Source organism: Oncorhynchus clarkii, chromosome 4 (genome assembly GCF_045791955.1).
Source record: "Oncorhynchus clarkii lewisi isolate Uvic-CL-2024 chromosome 4, UVic_Ocla_1.0, whole genome shotgun sequence".
Classification (NCBI taxonomy): domain Eukaryota; kingdom Metazoa; phylum Chordata; class Actinopteri; order Salmoniformes; family Salmonidae; genus Oncorhynchus; species Oncorhynchus clarkii.
The window spans coordinates 58,528,941-58,549,292 of NC_092150.1; the positions used below are offsets into that span (position 1 = coordinate 58,528,941).

A 20,352-nucleotide genomic window follows, 5' to 3' on the forward strand; every position below is an offset into this window, starting at 1 on the left:
GTGCCAGACACTCTACACCCAAGGATTCTCTCTCATACCCATGCAGAGCACTCAGGGGTCAAAGCAAGTATCAGCAAAGCCAGAGACTCAGTATTCCGGCCCAACATGACCCAAGAAATTAAACACTTTGTGGCTGTGTGCAGCATATGTAATGCTAATCTACCTAAGCATCAAAAGGAAACGCTGCACCCACATGACGTACCAGCACGTCCTTGGTCTAAAGTGGGAATGGATTTGTTCACAGTAAAGAACGTTCCTTTTCTGATTATAGTGGATTAATATTTTGATTTTTGGGAGGTGGAGAAATTCATTGACACATCAGCATCAGACTAACATGGAATCAAGCACATCAAGACAGTTGTGAAGAGGGCACGACAAAAACCTATTCCCCCTCAGGAGACTGAAAAGATTTGGCATGGATTTGGTTCAGATCCTCAAAAGGTTTTACAGCTGCACCATCGAGAGCATCCTGACGGGTTTCATCTCTGCCTGGTATTGCAACTACTCGGCCTCTGACCGCAAGACACTACAGAGGGTAGTCCGTGCGGCCCAGTACATCACCGGGGCCAAGCTTCCTGCCATCCAGGACCTCTATACCAGCCGTGTCAGAGGAAGGCTCTAAAAACTATCAATGACTCCAGCCACCCTAGTCATAGACTGTCCTCTCTGCTATCACACGGCAAACGGTACCAGACCGCCGGTCCAAGAGGCTTCTAAACAGCTTCTACCCACAAGTCATAAGACTCCTGAACAGCTAATCAAATGGCTACCCAGGCTATTTGCACCCCCACACTGTTGCTACTCTCTGTTATTATCTATGAATAGCCACTTTAATAACCCTACCTGCATGTACATAATTACCTCAACACTGGTGCCCAGCACATTGACTCTGAACCGGTACCCCCTGCAGGTAGCCTAGTGATTAGAGCGTTGGACTAGTAACCGAAAGGTTGCAAGATTGAATCCCTGAGCCGACAAGGTAAAAATCTGTCGTTCTGCCCCTGAACAAGGCAGTAAACTCACTGTTCCTAGGCTGTCATTTCTTAACTGACTTGCCTAGTTGAATAAAGTTAAAATAAAAAATGTATACAAATATAGCCCCGCTATTGTTATTTACTGCTGCTCTTTAATTATTTGTTTTTCTTATCACTTACTTTTTTTACATAGGTATTTTCTTAAACTGCATTGTTGGTTAAGGGCTTGTAAGTAAGCATTTCACTGTTGTATTCGGCGCATGTGACAAATAACATTTGATTTGATTATACATTTTTATTTGAAACCCAGGTCCAGCGACTGTCAACCCAACACCTTATCCGTTACACCAAGATGAGGTCTTGTGTTAAGGTCGCTAGAAGGCAAGGGGTTAAGGTTAGGGGAAGGGTCAGCTAACATGCTAAGTAGTTGCAAAGTAGCAAGTAGTTGCTAATTAGCTAAAATGCTAAAGTTGTCCTTGATGAGACTTAAACATGCAACCATCGCGTTGATAGACGTTTGAGTTATATTCCTACTCATCCACCCCGACCAACCACCCTCCTTTCATTTTTTTGCCTTAAGTAACCTGTCTTATGTTACCATACCAAACGGATTTACATTCCCTGGATTTACGTTTACTATGTTACGTGTAATCTATGAGACCTGGCAGAAAATCACTTGGAATAGGGTTTACAAAACATGGAACTTATCAGAAACAATCTTTCAAACTAAAAATATACACTTACTGTAGCAGGTTTGCACAGATCCATAAGGCTATGTGTGCCTCCAGCCTACGAACTACACTTTCGCTAATTGCATCTTTAATTTAACCTTTTGTTTTTGAAATATACTTATTGCTGATATGAAAGATACATTCCTTATGTTTCCAAAACCAGTGGGATGCATGCCAGCAAAGTCACTACACAACACAACACAATACAACACTAAACCATACATTAATTGCACTGTAATGGCGACAAACGGTGCCCACAAACTGTTAGGGCCAACATAAAGCCATCCCAACAGCAGTCCCAACATCTTACCACTGCTACACCTGGCTATCAGCGCAGCCTTGTCTGGCAGCGAAACAGTTCATTCAGCCTCATTTACTGCCTTTAAAAAAAACATGGCTGACTTGCTTAATAAACCAATGTGGTTTCTAATGCCAATTGAGATGTGCAAACTATGGCATAAGGGGACGAAGTGGATAAGAGGCCATCAGTAATTTTGATTAAGACAATGAGCGAGTTTGGACGGACGTAATGTTATTCAATATAAACTATTTGTTTAGCACTTTTGAATTGTACAGCGACCAAATTCAGAACATGGGCCATTTCTACAGTGTTCACCAAGTAGGATCTCGGCCTTCTGAGTTAACAGTTGTTTTGGGTGTGGCACAAATCATGCTTCATTGACAGCATGGCCAATGGGAATGTTTATCATTTTAAATTTGGAAAAGAGCCTCTTAATCCCAGATTTGGGACCACAGAGCCACTGTCACTGATTCCTTCAAAACCACTCGTTGAATTTGCGATTACCAACTTGTTGTGTAACTTGTTGTGTAATGTTTATGTCCAATGGCCGATGAGCACCGACAAGTTTTTATCTATCATTTCTCTTCATTATTTCTCTTCATATGACAAGGATTAAAAATGATTTGCCAGTAGATTGTCAACTTGATTCATGATGATGACTGCTAGCTAAGATTGGACTGATCATGTCAACATCATACTTTCACAATCAACGCTACTGAACATATAACATGATTTGACATCATTTTATCTGTGACCAATGACCTTGAGCCTTCTTGGATGGGCACTTCCATGACAGCAGCCTAAGGGCTAGAATTTCCAATGTCTCCTCTTACACTTGGCAGTGACATAAAGTCCCCATGAGTGACAGAACACTGAGCTAATTACAGCACAACGCTTTGTATTTTCTGCTCACTTGCCCCAACACCACAGAAAGCACCGAGCTAGGCTGAAACACCTGCATTTTTGGAGCTGCCTTACTCAAGAAAACAAAAGAGACCATGTTTGTATGCAGCTTTATTAACTCAATGAGATGTATATTATTTTACATTGTTTGAAAACTGATATGTGGCAAGTATTAATGCCAAAATAACATGCAAAACAGACTCTGCCCCACCTGCTTGAATGAAGGGTCGTCACTGGCTCTTCAGAAAACTCCCCCGACCAGAAGATACTGTATTTTCATGAATAGACGCTACAGGTAGTGGGCTAGTGATGTCCAGCAGGATGCTTTGATACATCTCACATCATCCCAATTATTATAGTACAATATCATAGTCTCGTTGTGGAGCGCATTTTTGTGTTCATTGTTTGAAAGCATGGGACATTTGTATGACTAAAAGGACAGTCTCACGATGCCGCTGCCTATAATGTAATGCAGCTCCTACAAACACATGTGAGCGAGCACACGTCAGTGGACAGATACGAGCGCACGCAAGTAGTGTAGTGGTGGAATAAGTACCCAATCGTCATACTTGAGTAAAATAGATTAAAAAAAAAAAAAAAAGATACCTCAATAGAAAATGACTCAAGCAAAAGTGAAAGTCACCCAGTCATTTGTGTTTAGTGATAATTTGTGTTTAGTGAGTCAGACCGGTCAGAGGCAGTAGGGATGACCAGGGATGTTATCGTGATTAAGTCCGTGAATTTGACAATTTTCCTGTTCTGCTAAGCATTCGAAATGTAATGAGTACTTTTGTGTGTTAATGTATGGCGTAAATAGTACATTTATTTTCTTTAGGAATGTAGTGAAGTAAAAGTTAACAAAAATATAAATAGTAAAGCTAAGTGTACATACCCCTTAAAAATACTTTAAAGTACTACTTAAGGACTTTACACCACTGACGTAGTGTCATGGGAATCGTTGTACCCGTACATGTATTTAACTCTCAAATGGAAATATACATTCCCATGTTCAAATGCACAGTACTGAATCATTATACTACGATGTATTGATTCGGTAGCCCTAAAATGGCTTAGATTTTCGTGACAGAACGTTAAAAACGAATTAAATGTTCCTAGCATGTTTCCACCGGAATTCTTTAAGTGACGGACAGAGGCTTGCCTTTTTACAAAATGACAGCTGAGAAAGAAAACACGAGTTTGAATGTCACTACTGCAATTGTGACAGATAACGACGACAAACTACAGCAAATGAAAGGCAAGCGACTGCTTATTTAACAATTGTTTCACTGTTTGCACAGTTAATTCGGTTTTTGTATTGCTGTTGTTAGCTACATTAGCTTGACCCTGACAGACTCACTGCAAAGTATTGAATTATTGGCTAGCTAGTACAGTAGCTAGTATAGTTGATTACTCACCTGATCATTTTTTGAGACCCATAACCAACGTCCCATCGACCTTTTTCAGGTGCAGCTTTCCTGACGACTGTCGCATCTGCTGGGATGATAGCAGGATTCGGCTCCACGTTAGCCTTGGCCAAGAAAAAGAGTCCAGGCTGGTTTAGCAAGGTAGCTATGATTTGATATAGCTACAGCATTACATACAGGTTAAGTCACATTCATGTTAGTCTTGACCCATGACGAAGTGATATTATATAGGGCTGGGCTACATAATGACAATGTCTGAAATGTAAAGGCATTAATTGCATTCCTTGACCTCCATGTATGCAAGGCAAGAACAACTGTATCTTGATGGCACAGCACAATTGGTAGCAAGTGTGCTTACCCTGTAACTGCTGTTCTACAAAATTGCTACATTGGTGGGATAATGTTTACATTTTGGTAACTTAGTAGACACTCTTATCCAGAGTGACTTACAGGAGCAATCAGCGTTAAATGCCTTGCTCAAGGGCACATCAACAGATTTTTCACCTAGTCTGCTTGGGGATTCAAACAGTTACAGTATTTAGGACACCCAATAAGCTGTCCTAACCAGTTAAGTTACCAGCAGGTGTCTTGATAATAGAAAATTGCAGCGAGTCAGTGGTTTCTGTCACATGCAATTGCTTTTGAGTTAATAATGTTTTGATATTTTATTAATCCATAAATAATCTAGATTTACATGTAACAGTAGTATCTCTTGACAATTTCACAAGACATATTTTACCTGACATGCCTAAATACTTATAACTACTAGGCTAATAAATACATGATTTTCTTTGGATTATTTAATTACTTAGTTCATGTTATTTCAAGTTATCCATTTGGAACGCCACATCACGTTGTTACAAATATCCCTCAATTGGGCATGCATATAAATTATGCAATTGAAGGCATCTATAGTGCTTATGTTAACTTTGATAGTGTTTGATGAAAATGATGGCCTGTCGACGTTGTATGCAACATTATCTGCAAGTGACTTGATGCCTACGGTGCCAAAGCAATTTAGTTGTTAAACGGGAGTGACGATGAGTGTGTTGATAACGGTAATATTGTGCAAATGACACTTTTAACAACCATAAACATGTGATTAAAAAAGGCTATGCATGGCAATAATTAAGATCCTGTCAGGCAAATGTTTTATAAAATGTTTTACCATTACAACATTTGATATATGCTCACATTCACTGTCGTGGTCTGAAGCATGCTGTATAGACCCCTTTCTGTGTTTGCAAAGATTTCCACACTAGGACGATGCACGCAAGTTGGTGGCAGAACAAGGGGGAGGGAGTTCTTACAGAACAGCAGCAAAGAAAAAGGCTCTATTTACATGTTGCTTATGAGTGCATTTCACACTACTTTTGGATTACAATTAGATTTTAAGGCTCGTATGAATGTCCTGCTTAGGGCTGTTGCTATGACCAAATTATCGCCACACCGGCGGTCACGAGTCATGAACGCAGTCAAATTCCACGTGACCGTTTAGTCACGGTAATTAGGCTTCTCCAAGCTGATGCTGATCATTAGTAGCCTACCAAGCTTGCTAACTGCCTGGTACTCAGCACTCTATTGTCCCTCTAATCACCTGACATCAATGCAAATGTAATCGAAAATCGAATCAAACTTCATGAGCTCATGTTGCGCAACATTTCTATAGGCTATGCAATTGTGCGAGAAAACAGAGTGATGGCCTCTACTAAAAATAGGGTTGTCCTATTAGCTTTCTATAGACTAGGCCTACTATATTTATTTATCAAATTCCTAATATTAAGCACATTGTTTATCTTTACAACAGGAGTATAGCCAACCTGGCTGGCATGAAAATAACCCACAGGAAAAGAGTCCTCCATTCGCTATTTAAAAGCATAGATGACATGTATTTTATTTCCCACTGCCCCAGTTGAGACGGGTGCATGATGATGGTCCACTCTAAATTGAGCATTACAGCCACAAAGGGGATGCCACCGTAAAATTCCAGGCATTATCACATGCTTGTCAAGTTGTGAATGAGAGACTATTGAAATATGTACAGCCTACTCAAAAAAACAAAGCAGAGCTCATGCCTTTCAAGCAAGTTTTTTTCAAATCATCATTAGTCTCATCATTCAGCCTTACAATGTATTAAAAATCCAAACATATAGCCCAACGTTTGAAGAACAACTAAAGTTACATTAATAACTCTAAATTAAGCATATAGAAGTACCTATTTATTTGTTAACCGCTCATTAGAGTAGCCGCGTGTGCGCACTTCCTCATTGTTTGGAGAAAATATCCTTTCTATTTTATTCAGCTTTGTTCAATTTTATTCTTTATACTTTAAAATAATGCCACGGAATTCTAAGCCAATTTTGTCAGCTAAATTAACTTGTGTAGCCCACAGCCATTTGGCATAGCCACACCAGGACCTAACATAAGAACAACTCAAGAGTATGCTATTCTTCTGAAATAGACTACATTTTCTTCATATCATGCCTCTTTAAACTTGTCTAAAATAAATCATGGATTTATTGTGAAGGTTATATTACATGGATTTGTTAGACTTTTTAAAATGTAGATGTTCCAAAGGTCTGCATTAGTGGCTGTGTGTCGAAGCCAGGAGATGCTAAATGTGTTTGTTAATTAACTGTCAATTACCGTGAGACCAACCGTTATTTGCCTGACAATCATTGGCTGACAAAGGTTTGTGACCGCCCTAGTCCTGCTTAATATAATGTTTGTGTCATCACCGCAAATCAACTGCATTATACTTAAACACTTCAACCAGTTAAATCTCTTTGGCTACAGCCTATATCAATGAGCGTTAGCATTCGAGCTAACAATTGCTACACCCAAAATAGTTATTTTGCAAAGATCAAACAAATATAATCTTAGCGAATATTAAAACAGAAATCTAAACATCATTGTAAGTGTATGAGAACTCCAACAATGTATTTTGTTGAAGTAAAGAGTTGTAAATCTATGTTGAATGGGTGCAGATGGAGATGGCTTTCTTACTGCCAGCAAGAGTCGAGCGCGTCAGTGTGTTGTGTACTGGAAAGGGGTCATGCAACAATCACGATGAGGCATTGCCATCTTTCCTTTGTGGTACCGCAAACTGTCTGATTACCAGCTGAGAAATGTTACTTTGAGCTGAGAGATTTTTTTTAGTCTTTAAACGGGCTTTAACAGGATTCCTAGGAACTTTTCTGAGATGCTTTGTGAATACAGGCCCAGGGCTCTGGACAAAGTAGTGCACTATTTAGGGAATAGGGTGCCATTTGGGACAGTCACAAGTTCTGAGCTGATATTAGTTATGAAGATATACTTGGCCCAGCAGCATAGTGGTGCCTTTGTTGGATTTTTAAGTCTATTTTTAAGCCCATAGGGCCATCTTTGTAAACATCAATCTCAGCCGAAAATGCCTTGTAAAGTGGTCAAATTTGATTTAGTGCTTTGTAAGAGGTATGCGGTTGTGAGGTCACACTGGCTGGCTGGAGTGCTTCTTTCACAGAGAACAGAGATGGACTGTAGAGATTGTCCAGAACCTGACGAGATTGCTAGACAGTTAACATGTCACTGTTATGTTAATGGAGGCACTGTAAAGAGCAGATTTCAAGGCTTGTTTGTCATGGAACCAGGGCTGTCTCTGGTATCTCATACATGAATCTGGCAACTTGCATATGTAGATTTCATGCTGTTATGACTTATGGCTGGTTTTGAGAAGAGAGTTTGCCCAAAGTGACCAAACTCCATAAGACATGTTTGTAGCACACTCACAGGACCGCTCATACCCATCAGAGCAAAACAACTCGTAAAGAATCAGACGTAAAATAAGACCGTTGGTAACATTATATGCAACACTAGGGATAGGCAGCTGATGTTGATGGACACTGACTAGCCTACACTAAATCAAATCTCTTCAGGCAGCCTTTTAACCATCTAGGAAGAGCTACAGTGAGTCTGGCCAAACTCTAATAATAGCTAATCTAATGAGCAGGCCACATGGACAATAATTACATTAAGAGGTAATAATATTAGTGACCTGCGTCTGGTTTCTAAACCGCTTCTTCAGTCTTGGATGCATCCCAAATGGTACACTTTTCCCTGCATAGTGCACTACTTTTGATCAGAGGCCTGGTTAAAAGTAGTGCACTATATAAGGAATAGGGTGCCATTTGTGACGTAACCTTGAAAGACAGCTCCTCTTCCAGGGTAGGTTTAGAGTTTCTCTTTCAGTTAGATCAATTCCGTTTGCAGGGTGGCTAACAGTTTTCACCTCCTTTAAGATGTTGTTTTCTGCTCACATGTGTAGATCAACTCATGTACAGTGGGTATCATAAGTATTCACCCCCTTGATTTTTTTCCACATTTTGTTACAAAGTTGGATAAAACATTTTTTAAAAACATTTTTGATCTATACAAAATACTCTGTTGAAGTAGAATAAAAACGTGGATATCGTTTTTTAAATTAATGAAAATAAAATACTAATATACCTTGATAAGCTAAGAATTCACCCCATGTTAGAAACACCTTTGGCAGCGATTAGGGCTGTGAGTCTTTATAACGAGCTTTGAACAATTAAAAAAATATATATATATTCAAGCTGTCATGGTGTTGGGTATCATGGCTATACAGCAATTTAAGTCTTCCTATAGATTTTTTAAGTGGATTTAAAATCTCAGGAACATTCAGTCTTCTTGGTAAGCAACCAGTGTAGGTTATTGTCGTACTGAAAGGTGAAGTCCTCTCCCTGTGTCTGCTGTAAAGCAGTCTGAAGCTGGTTTCCCTCTTGGATTTTGCCTGTTCTTAAGCTCCATCCTGTTTATTTTTATCCTGAAAAACTCCCCAGTCTTTGACGATGTCAAGCATACCATGAGGCAGCCACCACCATGCTTGAAAATAAGGAGGCAGTTACTCAGGGATGGGATGTTTGCCCCAAGCACAAAGCTTTGCATTTAGGCCCAAAAGTTTATTCCTTTGCTTTAAAAAAAATTACTTTAGTGCCTTGTTCCATACAGGATACATGTTTTGGAATATTTGTATTCCGTATTATTTTCACTCTGGCATTTAGGTTAATTATGTGGAGTAACTACAAGCAACAAAGCAATTCTCTACCCTCACCGGAATGCTTTCGCCCTCGGGGCATAGTCAGGAAAAAGGAAGAGAGTGCCAGCACCCTTATGCACGCTCTGTTTTTACAGTTTTTTTTTTAGAAATGGTATGACTGAACAGAAAGGGCCCTCTCCTATAGGAGTTAACCTATTAGGTACATCTCATTAAACTAAGATTATGTGAGCTGAATTGGGCTTCCCCTCACTTTGTAATCACCCCTCCCCCCCTCTCTCTTGGTGCATACTCCCTGTTTTGTCGTCTCTGAGGGTTGGGACTACCCAGGCTTCGAAGAGCATGTTTTGCAGCCATATCCCCATAGTGATACATTGAAACAAGTAACTCCGGTTCTCTGATGAGTGAGATGTAGCACCGCATTCCCCTGGTTGCAAGAGCGTGAGAAAGAGAAGTGGGAGAGAGGCTCCTAATAAGGAAGTGCCATTCTACCCATCTGTCTCCAACAGACGCTTTTGATAGGTCCTTCGAGTTGGTGATAAAGCTCAGTCATTAGAGAACCGGTGTTACGAAAGTAACCTTAAGTTTGGAACCATGTGTAGAGCAACTCATGTGTGTATGTATGTGTTCTCTCAAGGGAACAATGGCCACTGCTGCAGTACCGGAGACTGGGGCGTCCCTGGCTCTCCGTGCCCTGGGGTGGGGCTCTCTCTGCGCCTGGTGTGGAATGGGCCTGCTCAGTGTCTCAGTCTGGAAAGCCATGGGGGTCCATAGTGTACGTATTTAACCATCATGGTCTTGCCCTTATCATTCCATCGGAAAAGCATGAAAGACTAACAACACCTTTTAACTAACACTCAGTAAATGTAAACAAATAAAGTCCATGCATGTACTGCTCAAGAAACCTCCACTTCATCTTCACAGCTAACAGAGTTCAGGCAGAAGATGCAGTCTGTTTTCCCAGCTATTCCCAAAAACGAGGAAGGACCGGCCAACTCGGAGGAATGGGACTCCATCTTCAAGTCTAAAGAGAACAACGGATCTAGCTGACATTCTCCCTGTCTGGTTCAGGGCAGCCTTAATAAACCACTGATTTAAACAATTACTGTGGCATGGGCTGAGAAGGAAAGGAACTTGGCATCCAATAGCTGTACTTGCAGGTTACTGGGCTCATTCACCGATGCTCATCTGAAGTCCATGCAGAGTACTCCTTGTGTGGAAGAGAAATCATAAACTAAACTAATGGATTGAGGCAGCATGGTTAATCTTAATTTCTGATTTGAGGCTTAATATTTAAGAGCACAGGACTGTCTTGTACTAGTATAGGAGTTAGGCTTAGTGCCAGTCTGTGTGCTCTTGCCAACTCCATTGCTCGTTGTCAAGCAAAATATTTTTGTCATGCCAATGAGTGACAACTTAACATGATAGCACAGTATTCCTAGGCAGCAACTGCTTTCTAATATTGTAATCTCTGGCTGTTTGGATTTCTTCATAGGCCATCATGATATAATTGACACTTCTATTTTTGTTCTATGAAACTAAAAAAGCTAAATGTGTTTGCAGTTCTGAAGACAGTGAAGGCTGGCCAGCTGAATGTGAGGCACCAGTCTGGTTTCACTTAAAACAGACCCATCATCCAATGTAACACCTATTTAAGTGTTTGCCATCAGCTATTCCCATGAAAGACAAGTATCAAAGCGAGAACAGACCTGAACTATTTTAAACTGTCCTGGCTAGCCGTAGAAATACGTGTGCGTCATCCTAAATGTGCTTGTGACTGCCGCCCCTGATGTTGTCATGCAAACATTTGATGCCACAGCTGTGACGTGGAGCACGGTGTTGGTTACAGCTGAACTGACACTTCTCTGTGTATGTGATCTGTCGTGCATATGATCAATAAACCTCTGTACTTATCTACAGTCTGATAGGTTGCAGTTAATTAGCAGACGCTTTTATCCAAAACGACTTAGTCATGAATGCATGCATTTTTTTTTTTACATGGTTGGTTGTGATACTTTGTAGAGGAGATTCTTGGACAATGGAAGTGAATAAAAACGTTTGGCCATATTCATTCTGCCACGATTCTCCAGTTTACAATCGCTGGACAAAAGAGTCAAACACCCTTCACAGTGCTCAACCAGATTTCATGTACATTTATTCTTAACATGTGGAACATATAGTATAAACATTTTACTGAAAAACAATGTTCATCAAATGTCAACTGTCAATCGGACATGATTTTTTTTAAACAATTCAATTCCGGAATACAGTTCTGCCCATTGTGATCTATTAGTTAGCTGACTGTACAATCTAAATAAGTGTCAAAACTAGTCAGACTGAAATCATCCCTATATGTCAAGAGACCTGTGTCAGTCAGTCAACATCATTCTTTTAAATACATAAAATGACACCAAATACAAAGTAATCATAACATCCATTATAATGATCAACTACCATCACTTCTCTATACCACATCTCTCGGAGAAGATACCAAATAGGGCTGTCTGAATATACAACTTCTATATACACATGGGCTTATATATATATATAAAAAAAGAAAAAATAAGACTGAGGGAAGTACTGCACGTGGGTTTGAGAGTTTACCTGTCTGTTGCTATGGTTACCAGAAAGTAAGTCAGTTGAACAGGGTGACTCATGTCTCCCTCATACTGGTATTGTAATATTATTATGCAATGCTTATTTCATAATCTCTCCCAAACAAGCCAACTAAGGCCTAATTACAATCTGATCAAGCGTTAACCAGCGATAGCAGACACCCGTATAGCTCATGTTTTAGCGGTGCCGGAGGTGGAACTGTGTCGGTGCTGTCAAATTGGTGAGCAGCTGCTCTTGTGGTTATTGTCATGAAGCCACACCCATCGAATTGAAAATCATTCAAATGAAATAATGAGGAATTTTCTCTCACATTCCAGTGTTCAAACTTGTAAACAAGGCTGCGTGGGATTTTTCTTAATGCGACTCCATGCAGCCAATGGCAATGTTCACTTTAGGTAGAATGCCAGGAGCCGCTTGTAGATTTTTATTTTACCAGGTAAGTAGACTGAGAAATTCTCATTTACAGCAACGAGCTGGGGAATAGTTACAGGTGAGAGGGGGATGAGCCAATTGGAAGCTGGGGATGATTTGAGGGCCAGATTGGGAATTTAGCCAGGACACCAGCGTTAACACCCCTACGATAAGTACTTGGGGATCTTTAGTGACCACAGAACCCCTTTAACATCACACTCTACACAGGGCAATGTCGATTATGGCAGCCCCCCGCACCTCTCTGATTCAGAGGGGTTGGGTTAAATGCGGAAGACACATTTCAGTTGTACAACTGACTAGGTATCCCCCTTTCCAATCACTGGCATTGGGAAATAGTTTTTTAGACCAGAGGAAAGGGTGCCTCCTACTGGCCCTCCAGCAGCATCTTGTCTCCCATCCAGGGACCAACCCTGCTTAGCTTCAGAGGCAAGCCAGCAGTGGGATGCAGGGTGGAATCCTGCTGATTTGACAGCTCTAACGCAGTTCCACCATCAAAATATCAGCTATGCGGATGTCGGCTAAAGTGGTTCTGATTGAGTCAGGCCCTTAATCCTTTTGCACAATATACTTTCTCCCCCCCAGAACAGGATACATGATGATCTGTATATTCAGAGTTGAGTCAGTGTTTTTTTCCTTTACATTAATACATAAGAGGTCTATCTACAACATGATTCACAATTTAAATAAGTCTGCTTCTTCCTGCAGAAAACCACCATCAGAAAGATCCCACACAGACAAACAGCCACGGATAATTACCAAACATTTTTTTAAGAGCAAGAGACCCCAAAACTAAAGTACGTTCTCTATCATCGGGTGCCAACTTTGGTTAAAACAAAAAGAACCGACAAATAAAAATAATAGATAAAAATGTAAAATACAAAGTATTAAATATTTGTATTAAAATGATTTAAAAATCCCAAATGAAGGTTGCGAATGGGGCATAGGAGCTATATATATTCTATATATTTATTTGTATGTAAAAACATTTTTGTTTTATTTAAATAAAAATATTATACCGCGCACACCCATGTTCATGTTCACTGTAGCTTGGCTGTCAGACCAAGCACCCCCCCTCCCTCTGTGTCTCTGCCTGTGGCTGTCACGAGGAGCGTCCAATCTTAAACAGTACTTCACACATGATGGCCGCCACGGCAGAGCTCAGCACAGAGGACAGAGAGCTATCCAGTAGCCTGCTCTCGTAGAGAACAAACTCTGGCCGGTTCTCCTTCACCTTGGCCATGGCCAGCAGAGCCTTGGCGGCCCTGCACATCATGTTAACGCTGGGGGGTTCGGGGTGGGGGACTGGTGCTGGGTGTAGCAGGCTGTGGGGTCCCTGCTGGTGCTGGGCCATGGCCACGCAGTCCTCCAGGAAGCCGATGAGTGTTCCCACGCTGCCCTTCTGCAGAGCGATGGCACGCGCCGCCGTCGGGTCCCCCTGCGCCAGGTTAGAGAGCACAGCCACCGCCATCTCCCGGCACACCTGGGACTTCCGCTCACCCACGTGGCGCACCAGGGTGGCGTAGAGCTTCTCCTGGCGGCTGAACGGTGGCGTGGCCAGCAGGAGGTCCACGTTGTTGTCCTGGATGCTCAGCTTGCACAGGCACTCCAGCACCAATCTCTGGGGGGTGAGGGAGGAGGAGCAGCCCGCCGTGGTGAAGGGGTCCTGGGCCTCGGCAGAGGGACACACCATCCAGTGGAGCAGCCCGTCCAGGATGGGCAGACAGATGCTCTCTGGGTAGAGGGACAGGTCTAGTTGACCTGAGATGTTAGCCAGGGTGACCAGAGTGTTCTCCCTGAGGGCTGACAAACAGTCCCACCACCACTCGTCCTTGCTGCAGGCCCGGCCCTGCTCCTCCTCTCTCTGGTAGCTGGGGGGCGTCCTCCTCCTCTGGGGGTGCAGGTGATGCAGAAGGACCAGCCGCCCCAGGATCAGCACCAGGCCTGGGTGGCGGGACATGTCGTTGTCGTTCCCTGGGATGAAGGAGAGGCCGCGGACGATGTTGGAGACGCAGACACAGCGGCGGGCCAGGGCGTCCTGCCAGGGTTCGGCCGTGGAGAGGGGCGCCTCGTCCCAGCAGCGAGGCTCGTCCTCCAGCAGGGTCAAGATAGGGCTTTGGGTCTGCGCCCCTTCTCCAAAGGAGAACGTCCCAGTAAGATCGTTCCTCTCTGACAGAGACTGAGAGCCTGGTCGGGCACTCAGCATATCGTCCACGGTGGCTGTCTCAGTCATGGTCTTCTCTACAACGGCCCCTTCTTCCACCTTCCTCTCCTCTGTATGCTTGCTGTCTGTCTCTTCGCTGCGTTTCTCGAAGTGTGTCTGGATGTGGGCCGTGGAGTCCCCCCCTCCAGCCTTCCAGTGCAGCAGGCCGGAGCTGAAGCCCCTGGGCAGGCTGAGTCCCTGGCGCTCCTCCACCTGGTCCTCCGCCGCACTCTTCTCCTCCACCTTGATAGGCAGCTTGTCGTACTTACTGGCCTGTTTGGGCCTCGGCTCTGGGGGCCCCTCGGGCTGGGGAGGCTCAGACTGATCCGTGGTTGCCCCCACCTCAGATTCTTCCCCTTCTACCTTCTCCTCTTTCACAGTCACCTCGACAGGCTCCTCCGTCTTTTCGTCTGGGACCGCCGCCTCTGTGCTGCCGTTGGCTGTGGGCTTCTCTATCTCCGCCTCTTCTGGCCTGTTATCCCTCTGCTCTTCGCGTAATTGGCTGCCGAGCTCTGGAACGGTAGGCTCTTCCTCCTGGTCTGCGATTGGTCCTAGCAGCGTTCTCTGTCCCTCTGTGCCCACCTCATACTCATCCAGGATCCCAAAGATGGAGATCAGGCACCGGCGGAAGTACTCCACGATCAGCTCCAGGAAGCCAGGCAACTGGGATAACACAGGGAACAACATATTAGTTGGGTGCATTCTGAAATGATTGTGTGAAAGACCATAGACAATAGCTTAATCATTTGTCCTTCATCATCCAGTCATGGTCAAATCAAATTATATTTGTCACATACGCCGAATATAACTAAGTGTAGACCTTCCCGTGAAATGCTTACTTCCAAGCCCTTAACCAACAGTGCAGTTCAAGAAATGGAGTTAAGAAAATATTTACTAAATAAACTGAAGTAAAAAATAAAATGTAACACAAAATAGCAATAACGAGGCGTTATACAGGGGGTACCTGGTACCGAGTCAATGTGCAGGGGGTGCAGGTTGTCAAATATCCACACCACTTAGAATGAAGCCATGGTGTGGGCCTGTATTCGACATGGTATAGTATAGATATCGGAGGGAATATCATTGGTTTAGTCCCGTCTCGTGGATAATGGATATCATTGGACATTGGATATGGTTTGTGTAGCACCGTCTCACCTGTGCGAGGGTGAAGGAGGACACAGTGTTGTCGTCATACAGCAGGATGTTGATGGTGTCCAGGGCCCATGTGCTCTCCGCCAGCAGACCTGACTTAAGGGACATCATCACGCGCCACGCCTCCGGAGTTCCTGTGGGTAAGAGGTCAAAGTACAGAGGTCGGAGGGGAGCGACCTATATTAGAGCTGGGACTATAAAAGAAACATAAATCAACACCGACCGTACCGATCACTCATCACAGGCATTTTGCTGATATCGTTCATTATGATAAGTAGCCTATACTAGAGAAATGTCAAGTATAAATTAATTAAGTTTGCTAATATGGGTGATAGTTAATGAGACAATTGACGGCTTACAACAGTCAAACTAGTCGTAGTATTTTAAAGGATGAAAAAAAAAACATGGTGCAGATTGTTATAAATATATAGTTCTATTAATCGTTATTGAATCAATTTAGGCAATTTATCACGATATGGATTTTTGTCCATATCGCCCAGCTTTGCTCTACTTAGTGCAATACTTTTGACCAGGGCCCATAAAGCTGTGGTGAAAAGTAGAGCATCATAAAGGGAATAAGGTGCTATTTGGGAAGCAGCCATTATGAATTTAGTTAGTATGCTTCATTCTCCTACCGGTCTCCTTGGAGGTAAGTCTGCGTCGGGCCTTGAGTTTGGGCAGGGTGGCCTCCACTGACCCCACAGGGAAGCTGATATCTCTGTGGAGAGGTAGAATGCCCTGCCCTGACATCCCTCCGCCGAGTGAGCCCGGCATGGATCCGGGCATCCCTGCCTTCTTCAGAGATGCCATGTAGGGGCCCCCATTGTTGGGGGACAGGGGTCCGGATCCCCCCATGGGCCGGGGGAAGGGCGAGGGGCTGGGGGCTCTAGAGATGTGGTTGGCCATGGCGGGGTTGGATTGGTAGGAGGAGGTGGGCTGTCTGGATGCCATTGGGGGCATGGAGGAGGCAGAGGAGGAGTGGGGTGGATACGGGGGCTGGTGCTGGCCTGGAGGTCCGGGAGGCCACTGCCCATCTGGGGAGTTCCTTCCCTCTGGGTCATCCCCCGGGCCCCGTCCCAAACCAGGGTAAGGGGGCCCCTGGCCCAGTTGGCCACGGTAAGGCCCGGGGTAGCCCATGTCTGTCCTGGGGTGCCACATGTTAAGCTGTGGGCCCTCTGCAGAGGCTCCGGAAGAAGCAGGGGGCCCACCACTCATCATGGCATGTTGCTGTGGCCCCTGGGTGGCCCCCATGCGGTCTCGGCTGTAGGGGTAAGGGTACTGGCCCTGCATGGGCCTGCGCTCTGGCCCCATGTAATTCCCTCCGTACTGGCTGTACATGCCTGGCTGCTGTCCTCCGTACTGCTGCATGCCGTAGGCCTCACCCTCATGGCGCTTAGCAGGGGGACCGTACATGACCTCTGGTCCTACTGGCCTCTTATAGCCCTGAGAGGGAACACAGAACATTACACGTTAGATACTGTAGTCAGTGCATTGCAAAAATGATAGCTTCTCATTTGCAGCCGTACCTTACTCAAACATACACAGACATTACAGTTCAAACAATTTGGGGTCACTTAGAAATGTCCTTGTTTTTGAAAAATAAAAAAAAATAAAATAAAAAAAAATATATATATATGCTATCCATTAAAATAACATCAAATTGATCAGAAATACAGTGTAGACATTGTTAATGTTGTAAATTAATATTGTAGCATGGAAACTGGCCAGCATTCCAGAGTCGCCTCTTCGCTGTTGACATTGAGACTGGTGTTTTGCGGGTACTATTTAATTAAGCTGCCAGTTGAGGACTTGTGAGGCGTTTGTTTCTCAAACTAGATACTCTAATGTACTTTTCCTCTTGCTCAGTTGTGCCCCGGGGCCTCCCACTCCTTTTTCTATTCTGGTTAGAGCCATTTTGCACTGTTCTGTGAAGTGAGTAGTACACAGCGGTGTACGAGATCTTCAGTTTCTTTGCAATTTCTCACATGGAATAGACTTCATTTCTCAAAACAAGAATAGTCTGACGAGTTTCAGAAGAAAGTTATTTGTTTCTGGACATTTTGAGCCTGTAATCGAACCCACAAATGCTGATGCTCAACTAGTCTAAAAAATGCCAGTTTTATTGCTTCTTTAATCAGCAGTTTTCAGCTGTGCTAACATAATTACAAAAGGTTTTCTAATCATAAATTTGACTTTTAAAATGATAAACTTGGATTAGCTAACAACGTGCCATTGGAACACAGGAGTGATGGTTGCTGATAATGGGCCTCTGTACGCCTATGTAGATATTCCATGTCCAGATCCAATAGTCATGTACAACATTAACAATGTCTACACTGTATTTCTGGTCAATTTGAGGTTATTTTAAAGGACAGAAAAATTGCTTTTCTTTCAAAAACAAGGACATTTCTAAGTGACCCCAAACCTTTGAACGGTAGAGTGTATATAAATTCACAGCAGAGAGAAATCGGGAGAAAATAGACTTCTTGGATCTTACAATTCACAAAAATAAAGACAACAGGTGGGAGTATACCATCTTCCACAGAGTAGGAATACACTTTTACCCCCAGACAGTAACCACCCGGTCTACACGGAACATACCGGCAAAGCTAACGATTATGCACAGCATGCAGCTACCCAAGAAGTGTGTCACTTGGCTCCCGAACTCGCCCAATGGCAATTACAAGTGTGGCCACTGTGTACAATGTGACAGTACGAGCAATACTATCTTTTAAAAAAAAAAAATATTGTAGCACCACAAATATCATATACATGCTCAAATGCGTCAGCGGGGCTGCTTATATCGGTCAAACTAAACAAGCATAGCAACTTTGCGTCGTAGAACACAAGGCTGCTATTTGCAATAAAAACATGGACTGTGCCCTTGCGCAACACTTCATGGAAGCCAACCATGGCTCATCTTCCTCCCTACACTTTATAGCTATAGAACACATACTTTTCACTCATAGGAGGGGATATCGCATGTAAACAAACAGAGGCTGTAATGTAACAAAATGTGGAAAAAGGGAAGGGGTCTGAATACTTTCCGAATACACTGTATTCACACACACAGATACACCCCTTCAATTTAGTGGATTTGGCTATTTCAGCCACAGCCATTGCTGACAGGTGTATAAAATCGAGTACACAGCCATGCAATCTCCATAGACAAACATTGGCAGTAGAATAGACTTACTAAAGAGCTCAGTGACTTTCAATGTGGCACTGTCATAGGATGCCATCTTTCCAACAAGTCAGTCCGTCAAATTTCTGCCCTGATAGGGCTGCTATTGTGAAACATCTAGAGCAACCACGGCTCAGTCGGGAAGTTGTGGGCCACACAAGCTCACAGAATGGGACCGGAGGGTGCTGAAGCACATCTGTCTTCGGTTGTAACACTCACTACAGAGTTCCAAACTGCCTCTGGAAGCAATGTCAACGCAATAACTTTTACCTCGGGAGCTTCATGAAATGGATTTCGATGGCCGAGCAGCCGCACGCACACACAAGCCTAAGATCACTAGCAACAAGACACGTCGGGGTGAAAGATTGAATTTCTTCCCGGTACGGGGCATCTTTGTGTGCACTTGCGTTCCCCAAAAACATTTATGGGCATATTTAACAGGCCTGGCCCTGGACGTTCTGCCGCCCTAGGCGAGACAAAAAAAACTCCTATCCCCGTTAAACTAGAATGGTGTGCAGCAGGGGTCGGCAATAGGTTTGGCCTTGTGGCAATTTTTTTCTCAGCTAATAGTTGGCAGAACATAACGCTATTCCCTATTCAAAGGCAAATGCATCTGGTTAGTAGGTTATAGAAGTCAGTTCAATGTCAATAACATATCCTAATATATTCAATCTGATTACACTGATAAAATCAGCAATGTCTCTATTCAATATTTTTTTTTAAGTAAGCTTCCTGGCTATTCATCTGTTGCTGGACCCAACAACTGAAGCGCTTTCCTGAAACCTGCCTGGGTTTAAACATCTGTTTTCAGAAAGTGAAAAGCGCAATTTTTTTGGTCTCCTACAATAATTGAAGAATGTCAGAGACGAATCAATATACTGTATCGTCGCACGCGTCAGAGTCCCGTCTTTTGTTTGTTTTTAGATCATGCTGTACTAGACAGTTTTCTTGACATTTAGTTGTAATTATTCTGATAGGGCTCATGTTTTACCGGTACCGACCTTACTTTTCCCCCTGCATGATGTGCTGACCATTTCTTAGTAGACTGCTAATCGAGTTGAGTTTAAACTTCACTTTGCATTGAAATGGCTAAGTGAGTCTATTTTCCCAGGTCACTTCCAATAGATTCAGTAGCTTAAGCACAATGCCCTCTAGGAACGGGAGGCTGGGACTGACCTGTTGCTGTGGATACATTCCAGGCTGGTGAGAACCGTAGGGCATGGGGCCGTGAGGGTATTGCTGCTGCCCGTAACTCTCATGTCCATGTGGTCTGTGGCGGAGGAGGATGACACCAGTTAGAACACAGATAGATGGGGACAAGGGCGTGTTTCTGCGCAATGCTAAACTGATGATCACCATTAGCCTAGACGGACGTCTTA

The 20,352-nt window shown here is 43.4% G+C and overlaps 2 protein-coding genes across 9 annotated transcripts in view; one reads left to right on the top strand and one right to left on the bottom strand.

Annotated features, from left to right (window-relative positions):
* The first annotated feature begins 4,039 nt into the window (after positions 1 to 4,039).
* LOC139407008 (transmembrane protein 242) overlaps positions 4,040 to 20,352 on the top strand; it is a 407,233-nt gene continuing 390,920 nt past the window's right edge. Inside the window, exons 1-4 of one of the 2 annotated variants that reach the window (XM_071150248.1) lie at positions 4,040 to 4,164; positions 4,374 to 4,474; positions 10,027 to 10,164; positions 10,314 to 11,456. In XM_071150248.1, the coding sequence (XP_071006349.1) occupies positions 4,080 to 4,164; positions 4,374 to 4,474; positions 10,027 to 10,164; positions 10,314 to 10,439 (450 nt within the window). In that variant the 5' untranslated portion in view covers positions 4,040 to 4,079 and the 3' untranslated portion in view covers positions 10,440 to 11,456. Of the gene's footprint in view, positions 4,165 to 4,373; positions 4,475 to 10,026; positions 10,165 to 10,313; positions 11,457 to 20,352 lie in introns of those variants that run through there. The other variant, XM_071150249.1, reaches the window with a different exon arrangement.
* LOC139407001 (AT-rich interactive domain-containing protein 1B-like) overlaps positions 11,528 to 20,352 on the bottom strand; it is a 115,423-nt gene continuing 106,598 nt past the window's right edge. For all 7 annotated transcript variants that reach the window (XM_071150237.1, XM_071150232.1, XM_071150239.1 and 4 more), the window contains 4 exons: positions 20,150 to 20,243; positions 16,425 to 17,232; positions 15,793 to 15,923; positions 11,528 to 15,300 (listed from right to left, as the gene is read on the bottom strand). In XM_071150237.1, the coding sequence (XP_071006338.1) occupies positions 13,537 to 15,300; positions 15,793 to 15,923; positions 16,425 to 17,232; positions 20,150 to 20,243 (2,797 nt within the window). In that variant the 3' untranslated portion in view covers positions 11,528 to 13,536. The remainder of the gene's footprint in view (positions 15,301 to 15,792; positions 15,924 to 16,424; positions 17,233 to 20,149; positions 20,244 to 20,352) is intronic.